Source organism: Eretmochelys imbricata, chromosome 7 (assembly GCF_965152235.1).
Source record: "Eretmochelys imbricata isolate rEreImb1 chromosome 7, rEreImb1.hap1, whole genome shotgun sequence".
Classification (NCBI taxonomy): domain Eukaryota; kingdom Metazoa; phylum Chordata; order Testudines; family Cheloniidae; genus Eretmochelys; species Eretmochelys imbricata.
The window spans coordinates 57,212,306-57,229,659 of record NC_135578.1 but is presented as its reverse complement, the minus strand read 5'-3'; the positions used below and the strand labels follow the sequence as shown (position 1 = coordinate 57,229,659).

The 17,354-nt window shown below is 42.4% G+C and overlaps 1 protein-coding gene across 3 annotated transcripts in view; it reads left to right on the top strand.

Moving 5' to 3' along the window:
- MARCHF8 (membrane associated ring-CH-type finger 8) overlaps positions 1-5,102 on the top strand; it is a 168,444-nt gene extending 163,342 nt beyond the window's left edge. For all 3 annotated transcript variants that reach the window (XM_077823011.1, XM_077823009.1, XM_077823010.1), the window contains 2 exons: positions 1,282-1,429; positions 3,776-5,102. In XM_077823011.1, the coding sequence (XP_077679137.1) occupies positions 1,282-1,429; positions 3,776-4,080 (453 nt within the window). In that variant the 3' untranslated portion in view covers positions 4,081-5,102. The remainder of the gene's footprint in view (positions 1-1,281; positions 1,430-3,775) is intronic.
- Positions 5,103-17,354: the final 12,252 nt, after the last annotated feature.

The following is a 17,354-nucleotide window of genomic DNA, read 5'->3' as shown; positions in this document are numbered from 1 at the left end:
TGGAGCAGGCTCCATTCCTGTGTGTCCTGTGGAAGTTGGGTTATTGGTTCCACTTCTTAGATGCATCAGGTTTATGGGTTTTCCTTACTGAATTCATACTGCATTACTCTTCCTTTTCTAAAAAAAGCTCTGTAGGCCAAATTCATCCATGCATTGTCAAATTCAACCCAGTGGGCTTGCATAGCTGTAACGAAGAAGAGACCGTGGCTCACAGTGTACATAGAGAAGGTGTGAAAAGGGTTTGTCCAGTGTGAATATGAGACTGAAATTCCTGATCCATTCTCAAATGCATCAAAAATAAAAGCCTTTTTCGAGTGATTGTCAGTAGTTGGTAAAGGTCTGTAAAATTGTCTAATTTTTCTGCATCCTTTCTACTTAGTAATGGCCAAAACATTGTGGTTTCTAATGGGACTATAACAGAATCATTGATGGCTCGGTATTCGGCATAAATCTGGGCATTTCAGATGGTACTTCATCTCATTGTCTCTTCTAGTTATTCAGAGGGGAAATGTGGTTCCGCATTAATGCACTTGAATATAAAACATCGGTAGCAACTTCCATTGTTTGATCAAATAGTGTAGTACACACACACTGAATACCTAGACCTAAAAGTATCAGTTCCCACTGCTTGAACTAAAGTCTGGCTATACACCTGGGGGCTGTAACAGACTCCCATCCTCTCTGGGTTGGGTACAGAGACGGGCATGTAACACACACTGACCAGTGGCTTGCCCATTCATTTCTATAATAGCGTTTTTATATTAGTGGTGCCAAAACTTTCAGAGCAACTTCCATTTTGCCAGGCGTACCTGCTGGTTCTCCCCACCTCTCATTCAGCCATAGAGTGTTGGGCACTCTTAATAGGCAGTGTTGCTTAGGCTGTACAAAACTGGGGTTTGAATCAGCCCGAGCCCGGCTGCACCACTGGAGTGTGTACAAGTAAGTAAGGCATGAGCAGCAGTGCACCGAGGCCCAGCACAGAGATTTATTGTTAAGACCTGCTCCTGCTCCCACTGAAGTCATGGGAGTAAAATTGGGGCCAAAAGTCACAAGGGAGAATCGGGAGTGCCAGTCACTGCTGCTTGAACTTGCACCCTGGTATATGGACTAGTGGGTTGAGGGAACTACCTGACATAATGACTTCTAAAAAGAAATGCTTCTGTGTGCTGTGAGGAAAGCAGCCTCTGCCTGTCAGGTGTGTTCACTAGTGTTCCTTTCATCTGCTGCTCTCGCTTCCACAAACCTCTAACCCCTTGCTCTGCCTTCTGGATTTCTTGCTAGTGGGAGAAGTTGCAGATGACGGCCAGTGAGAGGAGGAAGATCATGTGCTCTGTAACATTCCATATCATTGCCATCACCTGCGTCGTGTGGTCTCTGTATGTCCTTATAGACAGGACTGCTGAAGAGATTAAACAGGGACAGACTACTGGTATGTTACTTTATTTTGTTTCTTATTTAAGTGACTCTGAATGCAAAGAGACAGATCTGTTGAGCAAGATGATGTATTTTTCAAATGTTCAGATCTCCAGCTTCAGTCATTAAAATAAGGCCTGAAGTTGCACCATTTTAACTAAAGGTGTAATTTGAAACCAAGTTAGTTAAACTAATGCAACTTTGTGTGTGGATATTCTGAAATCAATTTAAACCTGGCTTATCAGTTTAGTTTGCACCAGTAAAATGTATAGCTGTGAGCTAATCCAGTCTAACCAGTTTTAAACCAATATAAGTTTTCACACACAAAGTTGCACTGCTTCAACTAAATCTGTTTTTAAACTGGTACAAATCCTCTGTGTAGACAAGGCTTAAGTGTTTCCTGCTTTTTATTCCTCGTAGCCTTGGAGAGCTAGCACAGCTAAAAAGAGAGGGAGCTGGATTCAGCTTCTCCTTTTCCATCAATAAGAGAATTGTGTATTAAATTCCAGTCAGTTATACGATGGGTTGACACAGTTGTCACTAAGGACAGAATTTGTCCTGCTGAAATTTCATTCCTGGTGGTGATGCATGAACCACAAAGAACCCAGCCTGATTCTTAGATCCGAGGTTGCGTTTGAAGGGCTAGCAGTTAAAAATAAAACAAAAAAATATAACCCATGTTTTTACTTGTAAGCAAAGCACATTTGCTGTGGAAATAATTGAGCGTCAATAAACCTGGAAGCCCACAGTCCTTTTTACACAGTCTCTTTTCAGAGTGCAGCCATGCTTCAAAATATACATTTTCATGACTTGCTGTCATTTTTCATTTTCAGTTGTAGTTTGATTGTACTTGATTTTTGTTCGGCAAAGAGTCTGCTTTGAATGAAAGCATCTGGTCTCTTTTCCATCTGACAGCATCATCTATGCGCATAGCCTTTTCATGCAAGGGATCAATATGCTTATGAAAGGTGTATGCTTTCAAACATTTATAGCCTTCAGGTCATTTTAGATAAATATTGTACATGAGCATAAATAGGAATAGTATGAATATTTAGTACTTGATACTGTGCTCCGTTTCAGAATTCAAATGAAATGAGCAATCCGATGAGTTCTACAGTAAGCTGGCTAGTGCATGTGTGTGGGCGTTCACGCACCACTGCCTCTGTTGGACAGAATCAGAACTGCTCAGCTGTGTGGCGTAGGTCCCACACTGCTAACAGCTAATGGGGTTGCATTTGTAACCAAGTAGCAGGGTCCTGTGCTTTTCAAGCAAGAGCATCTGAGTTCTACCCCTGCCACTTCTGAGCAGTTCCAAATGGTCATGTGTGTGCAGCACAGTGACAGATGTGGCGTCTGAGGAGGTCATGGATTTGTTACAGTATTGCCGATTCTCTATGGAATTTGAAAATGGATGGATGAGCATGATGTCATGGCCTTTCCTGCAATGCCCCGACCAGCCAGTAGTGGAGAGGTTTGATATGTATAGTACCTATGCTGGAGAAGGTATGCAATACTAATGGCAGACAAAGCTATAACAAGATCCACTGCCCGGACATTCAATAGGGACGAATTCAAACTAAAATAATACTGCACGTTTGTAACAGCGAGGGATGTGGTAAATTCTCCACCATTTACATCAAGATTGGATGTGTCTTTCTAAAAGAGATGCTGTAGTTCCACTCCAAGTTATTGGGCTGGATGTAGGGACTACTAGGTGAAGCTGTCTGGCCTGTGCTAGGCCCGAGGTCTGACTAGATGATCCCTTTCAGCCTCAAAGCCTGTGAATCTGTATGTAGTGTGGTCATCGAGTGGGCAGGAAGAGGTATAAAGGAGACTGAGCTGTTCGCGAGCTGCTAGTTATACGCTGTAGGGAGCAGTACTCCCAGTGGGCTGTACACAGAGTAAAGCAGAGGTGTTGGGTGTGAACAGACCTGTTAACTGGAATTGACAGGCTTTCAAAAACGAGAACGTAACTGTTGGCATAACAAGAACTATATGCATTAAACGAATCCTGTGACAGAAAATGGTGTACTCGTAAAGAGAACTGCCTACCACGCTTGCACCCTGTGGACTTTGAGAATTGGACTATCTGCTGCTCAAGTCCGGGACCTGACTTACCTCTTCTGTAAAGTGCCCTGTACATTTATGTCATCTTATCAATAATAATAAAGGAACCCAGGAGTGATCACATCAGTTTGCTCTTTTACAGTACTGCTAAGGATTTTAACCCAAATCCCCTATCAAATTTAAAGGGGGGGGGGTTGCATTTGAGATTCTGATTGTGACCTATTCTGTGTGTCTCTCATTTAAAGGATATTGTGCAGCCTAACAAATATTAATGTGGTCTTTTCCTTTCCTCCAGGGATTCTAGAGTGGCCATTTTGGACTAAGCTGGTAGTTGTGGCTATTGGCTTCACTGGAGGACTCCTGTTCATGTACGTACAGTGCAAAGTATATGTACAGCTGTGGAAGAGACTTAAGGCTTATAACCGAGTAATATATGTACAGAACTGCCCGGAAACTAGCAAAAAGAGTATCTTTGAAAAACCTGCATTAATGGAGCCAAATGTTGAAAATAAAGAAATGCTTGGGATCCACCATTCGGATACAAACTCTTCACATTACATGGAGCCTGAAGACTGTGGTGCAGAAATCCTTCATGTCTGATCTTTGGGGGCTGGGGAAGGGTGGGGGCTCTGTATGTTCCTGAAGATCTAAAGCATCATTGTTTACTGCAAACTGCTCTACCTTTTTAAAATCAGCTAACAGCCTAGCGCTGACGGATTACATTTTTTTAACGTTTTTTTGTCCCCCTGACATATCTGTCAGTATGTTATCATGGTTCCATACCTCTCGATGTTTCATCTCTCAGACTGGCCTGTACAAAGAGACATGGGAGGCTTCACTGGATGAGGCAAGGCGTCAGAGTATGGCAAGTCCGGTGTGAAACATCATCAGCTTCATGGAGTCTGCTTCTTTTTAAAAGACAGCTCGCTCTAAACTATCCCAGAATGCATGTGGGGTAATTTAAGCCTTGATGAGAAGATGGCTTCAGACACTGAGGAACAGCTGAGAGAGAGGAATGAGAGACCTAGAAACTAATCTACCGCTAACACTGCCACTAACATTTCTCGTAGGCAGCGGCTATAAGATTATGCTTTACATATTGCGATAAAGGACCCACAAAGCATATAGCACTTTTTAAAGTCTTTATTTTGTAATATATGTGTCCAATGAGAATTAAACTTGAAAGAATGTCTCATTTCAAAATACCCCTTTTTAATACTCTCTCTTGCTCCGCTTCCATCCTATTAGGTCCTAAACCTCTTGCCTTACAAAAATCTAATGTGGTTTCCAACGCATACCCACAGCATAACACTAAAAACTCTGCTTCTTGGGGGTTTCTCTCAGGAGCAAATTTTTCAAAGAATATTGCACTTGTGACTTGTAAATGGAGAGTAGTGGGTGTAAAATGTTTGTTTTAATATGTAATGGTTTCAGTGTTCTGTTTTGGGGGTTGTTGTTGTTTTTGTTTGTTTTAAATCAACTACATAGTTGATAGACCTGCAGATATCCCTGATGTAACTGTCATTCCAGGCACTGGCAAAGGGGCTTAGACACTGTATTGGTAAAATGTGAGCTCCTTAGAAAAAAAAAAAATACAGCTGAAAATGGTTTGCCTTCTTTAATGCTGTGTTCTGTGTGAATCACCCAAGAATCTGACAACACGAAGAAGGGGTGTTGAAAACAACTAAGAAGGAGTACATATTGCATAGGGTCTCCTGTCTCTCCATAGCTGAGGTTGAAACCACCTTCCTGTTTTAGCCCAAATTTTGATATATTCCCTGGTCGGAGTGATTTTGATTTGATTGTGTTAAACTTGTGAATGGCTGACCGTATGAACGGTTTGATGGGAAGAGGAACATGTATGGAGTCAGGGTGAGGAGTGCTGGGTAGAGTTGTCCAAATGTTTAAAAGTACATGAGCTTTCTTAGGGAATCATTCTTTCAACTAGAGTAAGGTGAAGGTTGTCTCAATCCCAGACCTCATTAAACCAGACCATAGTGTCAGCATCATTGAAATGGAAAAGTCATAATTAAAAGGTATTGCACAAGGTTCCTAGTTTTAAGAGCTGACTTGCTCCATTCGGGTCCAATTCAACTCCCAATAAAGTCAATGGGAATCTTTTTATTGACAGTAATGGGAGTTGCACTGGGCCTCTTAGTTCATTAGGAAGTCTGTTTACCTGTTGGAATATTTGACCAAATCCCAAGGTCTTTATCCAGGGTTTACTCAATCCTTTCTCAGGCAGACTCCCACTGAGCAAGGGTTTGGCCCAGTGAAAATAATTGGACACTGGAAGGGAAGAACTGCAGATCAGTGAAATTTCCCTAAAAACGTGACAATAATTTCTGTCTTGATCTTTTTGATAAAAATCTGTGGATTTTTTTTTTTTGAGGCAAAGGAGGGAGGATGCTAAGAGGACATCAACCCGTGGTTTCTAAAGCCTTTGTATGTGTGTGTGCGCGCGCACATTCATTTTTTTTTTTCCCCCAAGATTACTGGCCTTGGTCTTTGTTAATACCATGTACCCTGGTTTTGGGATGCTTTAAAACATTGCGGGCCTCTGGACAATCTATCAAGCTGCACTGGTATAGACTTGTTGCTGTGGTGGGAGCCATGACATTCCATGCTCAGCCAGTATAGAGCAGGCGAGAACCCTCCCTTCTACCATCTAGGCAGTCCTCATCTTCCCTTACATGCAGTCTGTTGCCTATGTCTGCTGCATTCTAAAGTGCAATTATCTGGGCCCCTTTCTGAGCGCCCTTCTTCCCAGCGTCCTGGCATTGACCATGGTCTGTTCACTAGAACCCAGATCACGTGGTATTTTTTATGTTAGGTGAACAGGTTAAGCAAATCAACTCAGGTGGGTTAAATACCAGGTCTTACATGTCTTCATCAAATTCTTATTCAATTTTCATGCATGCAAGGCTGCAAGGATTAAAAATTTAACATAGAGAGTCATCCCCAGGGTGGTGCCGTCTGCGGTTTCATCTGACCAGGACCTTTTGAGAAACATTACTAGAGTTAGTTTGGCATTTTGGAAGCTTAGCTTAGCATATGCCAGCTGCTGTACAATACACTGCTAAAGACTCCTGTCCCCCACCCTACAGATTTATCTTGTCTTACAAATACATACTCTCTAATTCAAATAGGCTGTAAAAGAATTGCATATGAGACTGTTAGCCATCCAGTTGGCATCGACAGCCTTTCCCCAATTCCTCTTTAATAAGAAGAATTAGGGCCTGATATTTCAACCCTTACTGGTATAAATAATCGTCCTGTGTAGTCCCATTCAAATCAATAGGACTGCTGAAGAGAGTAAGGGCTGCAGAATCGGACCTTTACTTTGTATCTTACTATTTTTCATCCATCCTGATGTTCGCAAAAAGAAAAGGAGTACTTGTGGTACCTTAGAGACTAACCAATTTATTTGAGCATAAGCTTTCGTGAGCTACAGCTCACTTTATCGGATGCAGCTCACGAAAGCTTATGCTCAAATAAATTGGTTAGTCTCTAAGGTGCCACAAGTACTCCTTTTCTTTTTGCGAATACAGACTAACACGGCTGTTACTCTGCATCCTGATGTTGTTTCTCATGTTGATTCTTTCCAACTGAGCCCTAAACTTCATTTTCCTTCTTTACCATAGTGCCATCTGGTGGTATAAGCAAGTCTGAATGGTGCTTTATCACCCTTATTAAGGAAGTTCTGTTGATCTGTTGCAGCTGTCCCAAGGCTTTTACCCTGGTTCTAATGAGTCCTGTCATTCTCCCTAGATTTGGATCATGATAATGACCATTTACCATCAAAATACACATTCCAAGCTCCTCTTATATGACATACTTCCAAATGAACAGCAAAACGATGGCAGAATTGTCTTCTCTTTCTCTTTCTCCTGTTCATCCCCACTGAAGTCAACGAGGGTTGCAGAGGTGCAAGTGAGAGCAGAATTTGAGTCAAAGAGGACATATGCTTAATTTAACTACTTCGGCATTATCCATAGACTATTGTGTTGATTGCTGCTGCATAATAAAAACACTCTGATCTAGTGGAAAGCCCCCCCACCTAGCTCCCTTTCCAGTGTCTTGTCAGTCCAAAGTCCTGTCCAGAAAATGTCGGGCTACGCCAAGGAAAATCTCCCGCCGGCATCATATCCAATACGGCGGCAGGATCATAAACACCCATTAGGTTAGAATTATAAATGTGTATTAGAGAAGGCTGATCATCTTTAAAATATTTTCATGTATTAAACCCCTATGAAGTCTCAGGATTCTCCTAAACTAACCCTTAATGGGGGGAGAAATTTAAAGGAAACAAACTGCCACCATCACAACATGGTGCCCTCTATTCAATAGAGATGGGCCTGAGCTGCCAACTTTGGATCTAGGCCTGGAGCCAAACATTCCTGGAGTTCCGATTCCGGGCTTTCCTTCTGCACATTGTAGACACGGGGCAATTCACAAATAATTTGACTGAGCCTGTAAAGGCAGTAGGCCATGTAACACCCCCGGGGGAGCCCTGGGATAGGATTGTGAAGGAGAAACAACTCCTACCTTACATTTCCCTCCCTGCTCCCTCACTAGTTAGGCTCCTTTGACTTGGGCATTGGCTCCACCCACTCCCCACCCTCCTGCTGTTGGGGTGGACAGTGCTGGGTGTGCAGCCCTTTCTCACATCCTTGCTGTGATGTGGGAAGCTCTAAACTGGCTGTGCATGGGGGTAGAGTTTTGCTCCCTTACACGACTGCATTGGGCTGGATCACAGTCTGCTCCAAAGTGGGCTCTGGATCCAGATTCTCCTAAAGTCAAGGGATGTTGAGACCTAGTTTTCTGTTTTGGGCCGTTGTAAAGAATGGGCCTAGCCATGAAAGGAAGCCATGGATGTGAACACTTCCCTCCTCCCCACCCCAAGTTCAGGTGTGTTTGGAACTGTGAATCTGGTTCAGATCCATCTCTAGTATTCTGATACACTGAGGGTCAAATACAAAAGCAAAGATATTGCTGGCTGGATTTTCACAGCATTAGCCTAGATATGCAAAATAATTTTTTTAAAGGAGAATTTTTATTTTGTGATTTATTTTTACTATTTAGTTTGAAATATTGCAACATCTGTATATTCCAATGAAGAACCGAAAACTAGAAAGCACTTGTCTTTGTATAGAAGATAATTGTTAAAAATTGAAGCTGATCTTGTATTTAGATAAAATGTTTGTACATAGGTAATTGTATACTGTTAATCAACTTTACACTGGCATGTGTTGTATAGTTTATACAAGACACTTCACAATTCTGCAGAATTTTTTTAGTTACTTAGTAAATTTCTAGTAACTTAAATGTATAGTTTTGTATCCTTTTCTGTATGTTCATCTCTTTCTCAGTATTACCACTTGCAGGATTATTATTAGTTTCTTAAACTGTAATTGGTTATTTGTGCTGTGATATGCAGGGTTATTGACTGCAGCAATAAAGCATTTCTATAAAAGGTAATTGGCAGAAAATTACTTTTTTGCAAAGAAACTAGAGGCCCAGTCCTCAGAAACATTGAGCTTTCCAGAGGTGACTTGATCATGGACTACAGTACCTTCACATGGAAAAAAAGTCTGATCTAAGTGGCTTCTCTTTAATTTAGCAGACAGAAGTATACAAGATCCAACAGCAGGAGGTTGATATCGGAAAAATTCAATATTGAACAAGGAAGGTAATTAACCATTGGAACAACTGGATGGATTCTCCATCACATTCAGAATATATGCTTGTGTTCAACCACTGACTTAAAAAAAGGTCAGACTAGATGATCATAATGGGCTTGTCTTCCCTTAACAATCTTTTGATCTTCGTGAGAGGGCACTGAGATATTCTGAACCTTTCAAGTTTGGGCCCAGAGTTTTCACATGGATTTTTTCTGTAGGACACTTTTTTTGTTCAGCAGAGCAGGGGGAGCCCCTTGCCATCAGTCTCTTGCAAAGAAAAGCTGATTGTGTGGTTATGCAGCAGATGAGCATTAAGCCCTGCCATTAAGCCCTTGGAAGCATGCTGAACAAGAAGAATTTTCAAGCAGCCTTCTCTGAGGTCCTGCCTGTCCCACAAGTGAAAGAAAGCAGAAGATTTTGTATGTGAACCTCTGGCTAGGTAGGTGGGGTAGGGTGGAGGGTTTTGGTTTTGTGGAACGTTTGTCCACCTTCCATGACGAAAGAGGGCTGTATAGTTTGGATGGCCTCCACTTCATAGAAGGGGGATCAATATCAGGGACAGGCTGGCTGGAGTAGTCAGGAGTGAATTAAACTCGTAGCAAAAGCGGGGTGGGTGGAGGGAATATGAGCAGTCAGCACAAAATTGAGATTTGAGAACAAAATTGATCAAGAAACCAAAGGACACAAAGAGAAGAAATTCTTGAGTTGTCTGTAGGCAAATGCTAGGAGCCTGGGTAGCAAACAAGAGTAATTGGAATTGCTCATTTATGAGCATAAATTTGAATCAGTTGGTATTACTGGACCCTGGTGGGATGATTTGCACAATTGGAATATTAAAATCAATGGCTATAACCTATCTAGGAAGGATCAAGTGGGCAAAAGGGGAGGGGGAGCAGCACACTATGTTTAATAATAATAATAAAAAAAAGGCATTACCTGTTTCCGAGTCAGAAGAAAATGATCTTGAATGCTTATGGATCAGTGTCCTAACAGAGAAAGCACAAGATGGGGTATTAATTGATGTCTGCTACAGCCCATCAAATCACACTAGGGAGCAGGATGACCACCTATTTATGCATCTGTCCGCAACACAGAGGATAAAAAGCTGCATGATCATTGGAGGACTTCAGTTGGAGTGATGTATGCTGGAAGTCTAAGGCTGCCAGTACTAAAACTTACTTGGAATTTCTAAATATTAGAGATGACAGTTTCCTAATTCACAAAGTGTTGCAACCAACCTGTGGGTATTCTTTATCTTAAGAGATGAAGAACAGACCACAGAACTACAAAGTAATGATAGCTCATGATTTGATCACATTTATAATCTGCAATCAGAAGAAAGTCCAGACCAGTAATATATATACTTGGTATTTTAATAGGGCCAATTTCACAAAGCTGATAACAATGATGAGACAAATCAGAGGGAAGGAAGAATTACATCAGAAAAATGTGAATGATAATTGGGGGGAATTATTTAAGAACACCTTCCTAGATGCCCAAAAAGCCACAATCCAGGAAGAAGACTATACTGGTTAAAAAGCCAACATGGTTCTATCTCTGTCTCTCTCTCCCATTTTATGGAAGTTAGGTATTGTAGAATATTCATTAGGAAAGCCAAGGGACACAAGGAAAAATCTATGGCCAGCAGAGTTCAGGACAATAAGAAGCTGAGGAACTTGCTGGACTGTTAATATTGATTTTCAATAAGTCTTTGAGCACTGACGAAGTTCCAGAAGACCTGAAGAAAATTAATTTTGTGCCAATTTAATAAAAAGAGTAAACAGGCTGACCCAGGTAATTATAGACCTGTCAGCCTGACATTGATCCTAGGCCAGATAGTGGAGCATGTAGTCAATTAGTTAATTTTATCATCCATTTATCATTGTGTTATGTGGTGTCAATGGTCAATTCATATGCTATTTCATGTATAATCAATGTATGCTAAATAGATTTAACTACTAGGCCATAGGCTTAAGAACACCTGACGTGAGTGGGTTGCCTAGGGATAACCCTATGCCAGCAAGGTCACAAGATTAATGCAAAGGATGTGCCAATAGGTAATGTTACAAAAAACTAGATTACAATAGACTGCAAGGTACAGTCCAAGATCACGAGACACCTGATGGAGAGGCCTGTCCTGACCGTAGGGTCCATGTTGTGTGTAGGTGCTAATGAGACTAAGAGGAACTAAGAGCAACCTATGAAAAATGAGGGACCCCAATATTCGTGGGGTGTAGAAGTACAGATAAGGAAAAGAAAATTGAAACCCTCATGCATATGCATAAGATGTTAGATGTGGTCATAATACAATATAAAAAGAGGTTCCCTGGTTGGGTAAAAGTGACCCATGGAATGACCCCAATGGAAGACCCCATGGGAAACCCCAGTAGGAACCCTTCCTCTACCAATGATCATCTACTGAGAGATCCATCGGACCCTAGAATGTCTTTGAGAAAGTGAGAATGTCTATGGTCTTAGTCATTGCATGTGTTTTTGTAGGATGTATCTATGCATGGGTAATTGTAACTTTACTTAGTGCTTTAATGTGGTGCAGATAACTGTACTTGTGATTGTCTGTGGTCACTATCTGTAGGACACTGTGTGTTCCTAAAGTCTCCAAATTTGAGAAACACATCAGAGGTAGTGTGCACTCTGAGCTTGAAACTGTAGCAACAGGAGCTGAACCCATGGTAGTTTAATACAAAATTACTAAATTCACTTTAAATATATAAAAAGCCCACGAGCAGCTGATACAGGACTCAATTATTAAAGAGTAAAAGGAGAGTAATAGAATTAATGTGTATCAACGTGGGTTTATGTAGAATTGATCCTGTCAAACTAACTTCATGTGATGAGATTAAAAGATTGGTAGATAAAGGTAATAGCGTTGACGTAATATACTTAATGTTAAGGCAGTTAATGTTCAAACAGAAATTAATTCAGGGAAGTCCTTATGGCCTGTGTTATGCAGGAGGCCAGATTAGATGATCATAATGGTCCGTTTTTGCCTTGGAATTCATGAATCTATGAATAAAATGCTGGATGAATTCAGTTATAATTTCTACCATTGTGTGTCTCTTTTGGAAAGCTTTTCACAATGAACACACCTTTTGTAAGACTGATGTCTGCCTTGGGTAGGGATATTCTTCTCTCGGTAAATTAAAACTGAAGTTGATAATTCTCCAAATCAGTAAGAGAATTCTGTTTAATGCATTATTAGAAATGGCTCAAAGGGAATTTAATGAAGTGTAGGTGAATCCAGTTAGGTTTATCATACGCCTCCTGAAGAGCTGGTAAATGGGCAGAGGAAAGTGGTAAACAGACCCTCTATCTCTAGCTCTCTGACACGGCTGTTAGGGAGTGGAACCTCAATTACAGCATGGATTATCGGACAGATACACAAATCTTGGCTTTAGATACTACTGCCATGTACAGATCCCCACTTGGCTGCCACTTAATGCTGTCAGTGCTTAAATTCATTCGGGGCTTCAATTTTTGCTGTAAAAGTCCCCTACATGCCCAAGTCTCTGCCTCTGGGCATACACACTGCTGCCTAACTCATGCCTATGCCCCAGCATGTTCCTCAAATGAGATGAGGTTAGGTGTTTCCCTGCTTATCTTCCTGTGGAGCCCAATCCAGTAGGTGTGCTCAGAGCAAGCTGAGCACAAACCAGCTGGAGGAGAAGGAGGCTGCCCTTGTAACCCCTAGCCTAGGCTAGGGTACTCCCCTGCAATGTGGGGTCAGGCATGGTAACTAATGGAATCCTAGTGAAATTATTTTTCTTGCACATTGTGACTGTACTGAGGTTAATGTGCAGGATGCCATGGTAAATCCACGTATCAGGCAAACAGAGTAACGACAGTGTACATTGTGATGGGTTGGATCACAGAAACCCCCTTAGGACTGCCAACTGATGTCCCAAGTCTACTTCTGCCCCTGCTTTCCTTGCCAGCTTGGGACTTCAGAACCCTGCCTGGTTGTGCCAGACATGCTTGCCTGTTTCAAACATAGCCCCAGGTCTGAACAATGTCCCACAAACTGCAGGCTTAACTGAAAACAGCTTAAGAAGTGTTCCTGTCTCCAACGCTCAGATGCCCACTCCCGATGGCGTCCAAAGCCCACATAAATCCTTTTTACCCTGTATAAAGCTTATACAGGGCAAACTCATAAATTGTTCGCCCTCTATAACACTGATAGAAAAATATCCACAGCTGTTTGCCTCCCCCCCCCACCCCCGTCAGGTATTAATGTATACTCTGGGTTAATTAATAAGTAAAAAGTTATTTTATTAAATACAAAAAGTAGGATTTAAGTGGTTTGAAGTAATAACAAACAGAACAAAGTAAATTACCAAACAAAATAAAATAAAACATGCAGGTCTATGCCCAATACAGTAAGAAAGTGATTACACATAAAATCTCACCCTCAGAGATGTTCCAGTAAACTTCTTTTACAGACTAGACTCCTTCTAGTCTGGGTCCAGCAATCACTCCGACCCCTGTGTTTACTGTCCTTTGTTCCAGCCTCTTTCAGGTATCCTTTGGGGGTGGAGAGGCTATATCTGGAGCCATCTGAAGACAAAATGGAGGGGTCTCCCAGGGGCTTGAATAGACTTTCTCTTGTGGGTGGAGACCCCCTCCTCTCTCCTATGCAAAATCCAGCTCCAAGATGGAGTTTTGGAGTCGCATGGGCAAGTCACATGTCCATGCATGACTGAGTTCCTTACCAGCCAGGCCACATTCCAGGGAAAGCTCAGATGTGGATTGGTGTCTCCAAGTTCATTGTTAGCTTAAGTGTTTCTTGATTGGGCACTTACTGAGAATAGTCTTTTCTCAGGAAACTGACCAACTGCTTCACTGAGGCTAATTAAAATTAAACAAGTACATAGTCAATATTCATAACTCCGAATACAAAATTGATACATACATAGAAATAGGATAAATATATTCAGTATATCATAACCGTTACAGAGATATGTTACATGGCATATGTAGCATAAAACATATTCCAGTTATGTCCTATATACATGCATAAGCATATTCCCATAAAGCATTATGCGCTCACCCAAGAAGAACATCAGTACAATGAAGTTTGAGATCAAGTTGAATCTTTGAATCGACAATATTTGGGTGGGCTTGAAATTAGGCAAATGGCGTCTGAGCCTCCCTCCTTTCATTCCTGTTCACCTCCCTTTTCCAGGTGGTATTACCCGCAATGAAGCGCACCTGTTTCTGCTTTCGATCCACTGCCAGTGACCCTTCTCCTGGAGTCAGACAGCTTAGTCACCTAAGCTGTTTCCTGCAAAAACAGCTTAGGCTCCTGCCTACCTCCACCCAAAGCACCACGGGGAAGGGGAGAGGAGGGAAAGGCCTGATGAAGCCCCCAGCCTGCTCCCCCCAGTGATGGGGCATTTGGAGGTAAGCGAAGCATGTCAGGGTAGGGCTGCAGCATGCAGTACTGTGGAGATCCTGGTGTGATGCATAGGATGGGCTGGGGAGTTGCAGAGGCTCTCTTTCTCCCATAGGTGCTGAAACTAGGGGTGCTGCAGAACCCCCTGGCTTGAAGTGGTTTCCATACTATACAGGGTTTATAGTTTGGTTCAATGGCTCTCAGCACCACCACTATAAAAATGGTTCCAGCACCCCTGCTCTCTCCTTCTGTATGTTGGTTTGTTCCTGAAGCCTTCACCAGATCTCTGGAGGCTGGGCTAATGGTTGCATGATGGGCAGTGATTGGACGATGGTTGGATACTGGATGGTGGTTGGATGATGAGTAGTGATTGTCTGAGCCTGGCATCTCCCCAGGCCCTGGCAATACTGAGCCCCATCCCAGCACTGTGAGAGTGCACAGAGGGGAGAGCAGTGCAGGAGCCGAGCAAAGAGGGAGCGGAGCTGAGTCACCAGCCGAGAGGCAGGGAATGTACCAACTGCCTCCCAAATGCAATGGATGACGGGTCTGAACCCAAATCTGTCCCAGCCCCTCCCCCCAGCAGGGGCAGAATTAATTGCTGAGCAGGGGCAAGGCAGAAGTGGGGTGAGTGCTCCTGCAGCGAGGGCCAAAATCACCTCACCCCAACACTGATTGTGATGGTCACACACACACTGGGGAGGGATAGGGGCAATTCAACAATTAATAGACAGACAGAAAACCCACCCCACAGTATAAGCTGTTAGAAAAATCTCATGAGTTTTAGTGTCAAACTCATGGGTTTTGGGTGTCTGATTCATGGTGTTTGATCTCTTGAGGTTGGCAGTCTAAGATGGCTGCCAGAGTCCTCTGACCCCATTGCCAGCATGCTGCAAGTTGGGTTGGGGGTGAGGACAGAAGGAGCTAGACCAGTGGCTTTCAAAATTTTTGTATTGGTGACCCCTTTCACACAGCAAGCCTTTGACTGTTCTCCCCCACCCCATAAATGAAAAGCAGGAGAGGGGGTAATTTAATGGGGGCTCAGGGCTATCAGTCACATGGGGCTGACAGCTCATGACCCCCATGTAACCATCTTGTGACCCCCGTGAGCGGTCATGACCGCCAGTTTGAGAACCCCTGAACTAGACAGTAGAAACCCATGCTTGGGACAGTAGGGAGATTCCTGCATGGAGCGAGCTACTGAAGCAGTCCAGTGGATCAATGAGAAGCCAGGCTTCTTCTGCACAGCCCCCAGACTCCACTTCCTTCCCTGGGCCTGAGGAATAGCCCTGTGTAGCTCGAAAGCTTATACCTTCTACCAGTAAAAGCTGACCTCACCCACCTATCAGGAGAACCAGCAATGAGAGTACTACACTTTCAAGATTATGCCCATGATGTGGTTGCAATGAAGGCTGCTTTTAACCAAGCAAACAATTGGCCAGAAAGATGGACTTGAAATATTTTATTAAATACCCAGCAATGCTCCATGTTAAGAATGGCAAGAAGATAGTGTCAATTAGTTCCCTTCAAACAGAAAAATACCTCAAAAATCTGCACACTTACCTTACAAGAGGAGATCCCTATGGAATGATCCAACCATATGGAATTTATGTACTACTCTCTGATATCTGATATGGCTGCTCTAAAGATGTTGATGGGTACGAGTTGATACTGATATGATAGTTGCTTTTCTTTTCTTTTTTTTCTCTTTCATTCGGGTTGAAGGCTTAAAAGGCTATTTTCAGTTTATTTCCTATTGCCTTAACTCTCCTGCCTGACCAAGAAAGTCCATCAACACCAGGCGGACCGTAGTGGAACATCAGAGGACACAAGACTAAAAATATCTGACAAGGAGAAACTGTATCTTTATCCTGCTTGGACTCTGAGGGGCAAGGATTACTAAACACAAGCAAATGATCCCCAGTGCTTAGCCTGGGTTAGCTCTAAGAGACATATAGAGCTTCCTTATTGTACAAGCTTCTATTACTTTGAAACTTAAGACTACTGTAACTCGTGTGTATGTTTACCTGCTTTAACCTTGTAAATAACTCTCATTTCCTTTTCTTAGCTAATAAATCTTTAGAGCACTTATTATAGGATTGGCTGCAAGTGTTGTCTTTGGTGTGAGATCAAAGGTGCAGCTGATCCAGGGTAACTAACTGGTCCTTGTGGTCCTAACTAACTGGTCCCTTGTTGTGAGGGACCATCTATCACAAAGGCAAGCTTACCTTGGTGACCATATAGATTGGCATACCCCAAGGGACTATCTGTGACTCCATGGTTAGGCTGTTATAGTGCTTGAGGAGTTTATGCTTGGTTGGAGAACTCTGTCAATTTGGGATTTCTGCCCTAGCTCTTAACAGCCTGCCCTGAGGTTGGTACTCACACTCTTGAGCTACTGCAGGACAGCTTGGCAGCCCCTAATTCACAATGATAAGTTTAAACCATGTATAGATCTTCAGCAGCAATTTCGCTTGTCCTGCTCTGGAGCATGGAAAGATCTCCAGTTAAAACATTTACTTACAAATGTATTTGGATTGAATGCCTTGGGAGCTCCAGAACCTCCAATTTTTTTGTTATTTTGGAGGAAACTTCCTGGATTTACTTGGCCAGTGGTATCCTTTTATGATTTTCTGGCCCCAAAATCTCTGCCAATGATTGATAATTTGAGAGTTGCTTGGAATAAATATTTGGATACATGACAATCCAATCTAATGGAATACAATTGTATCTAATGTTAAAAAAGCAACTATAGACCTGAGACTACAGTTTATTCACCAAAA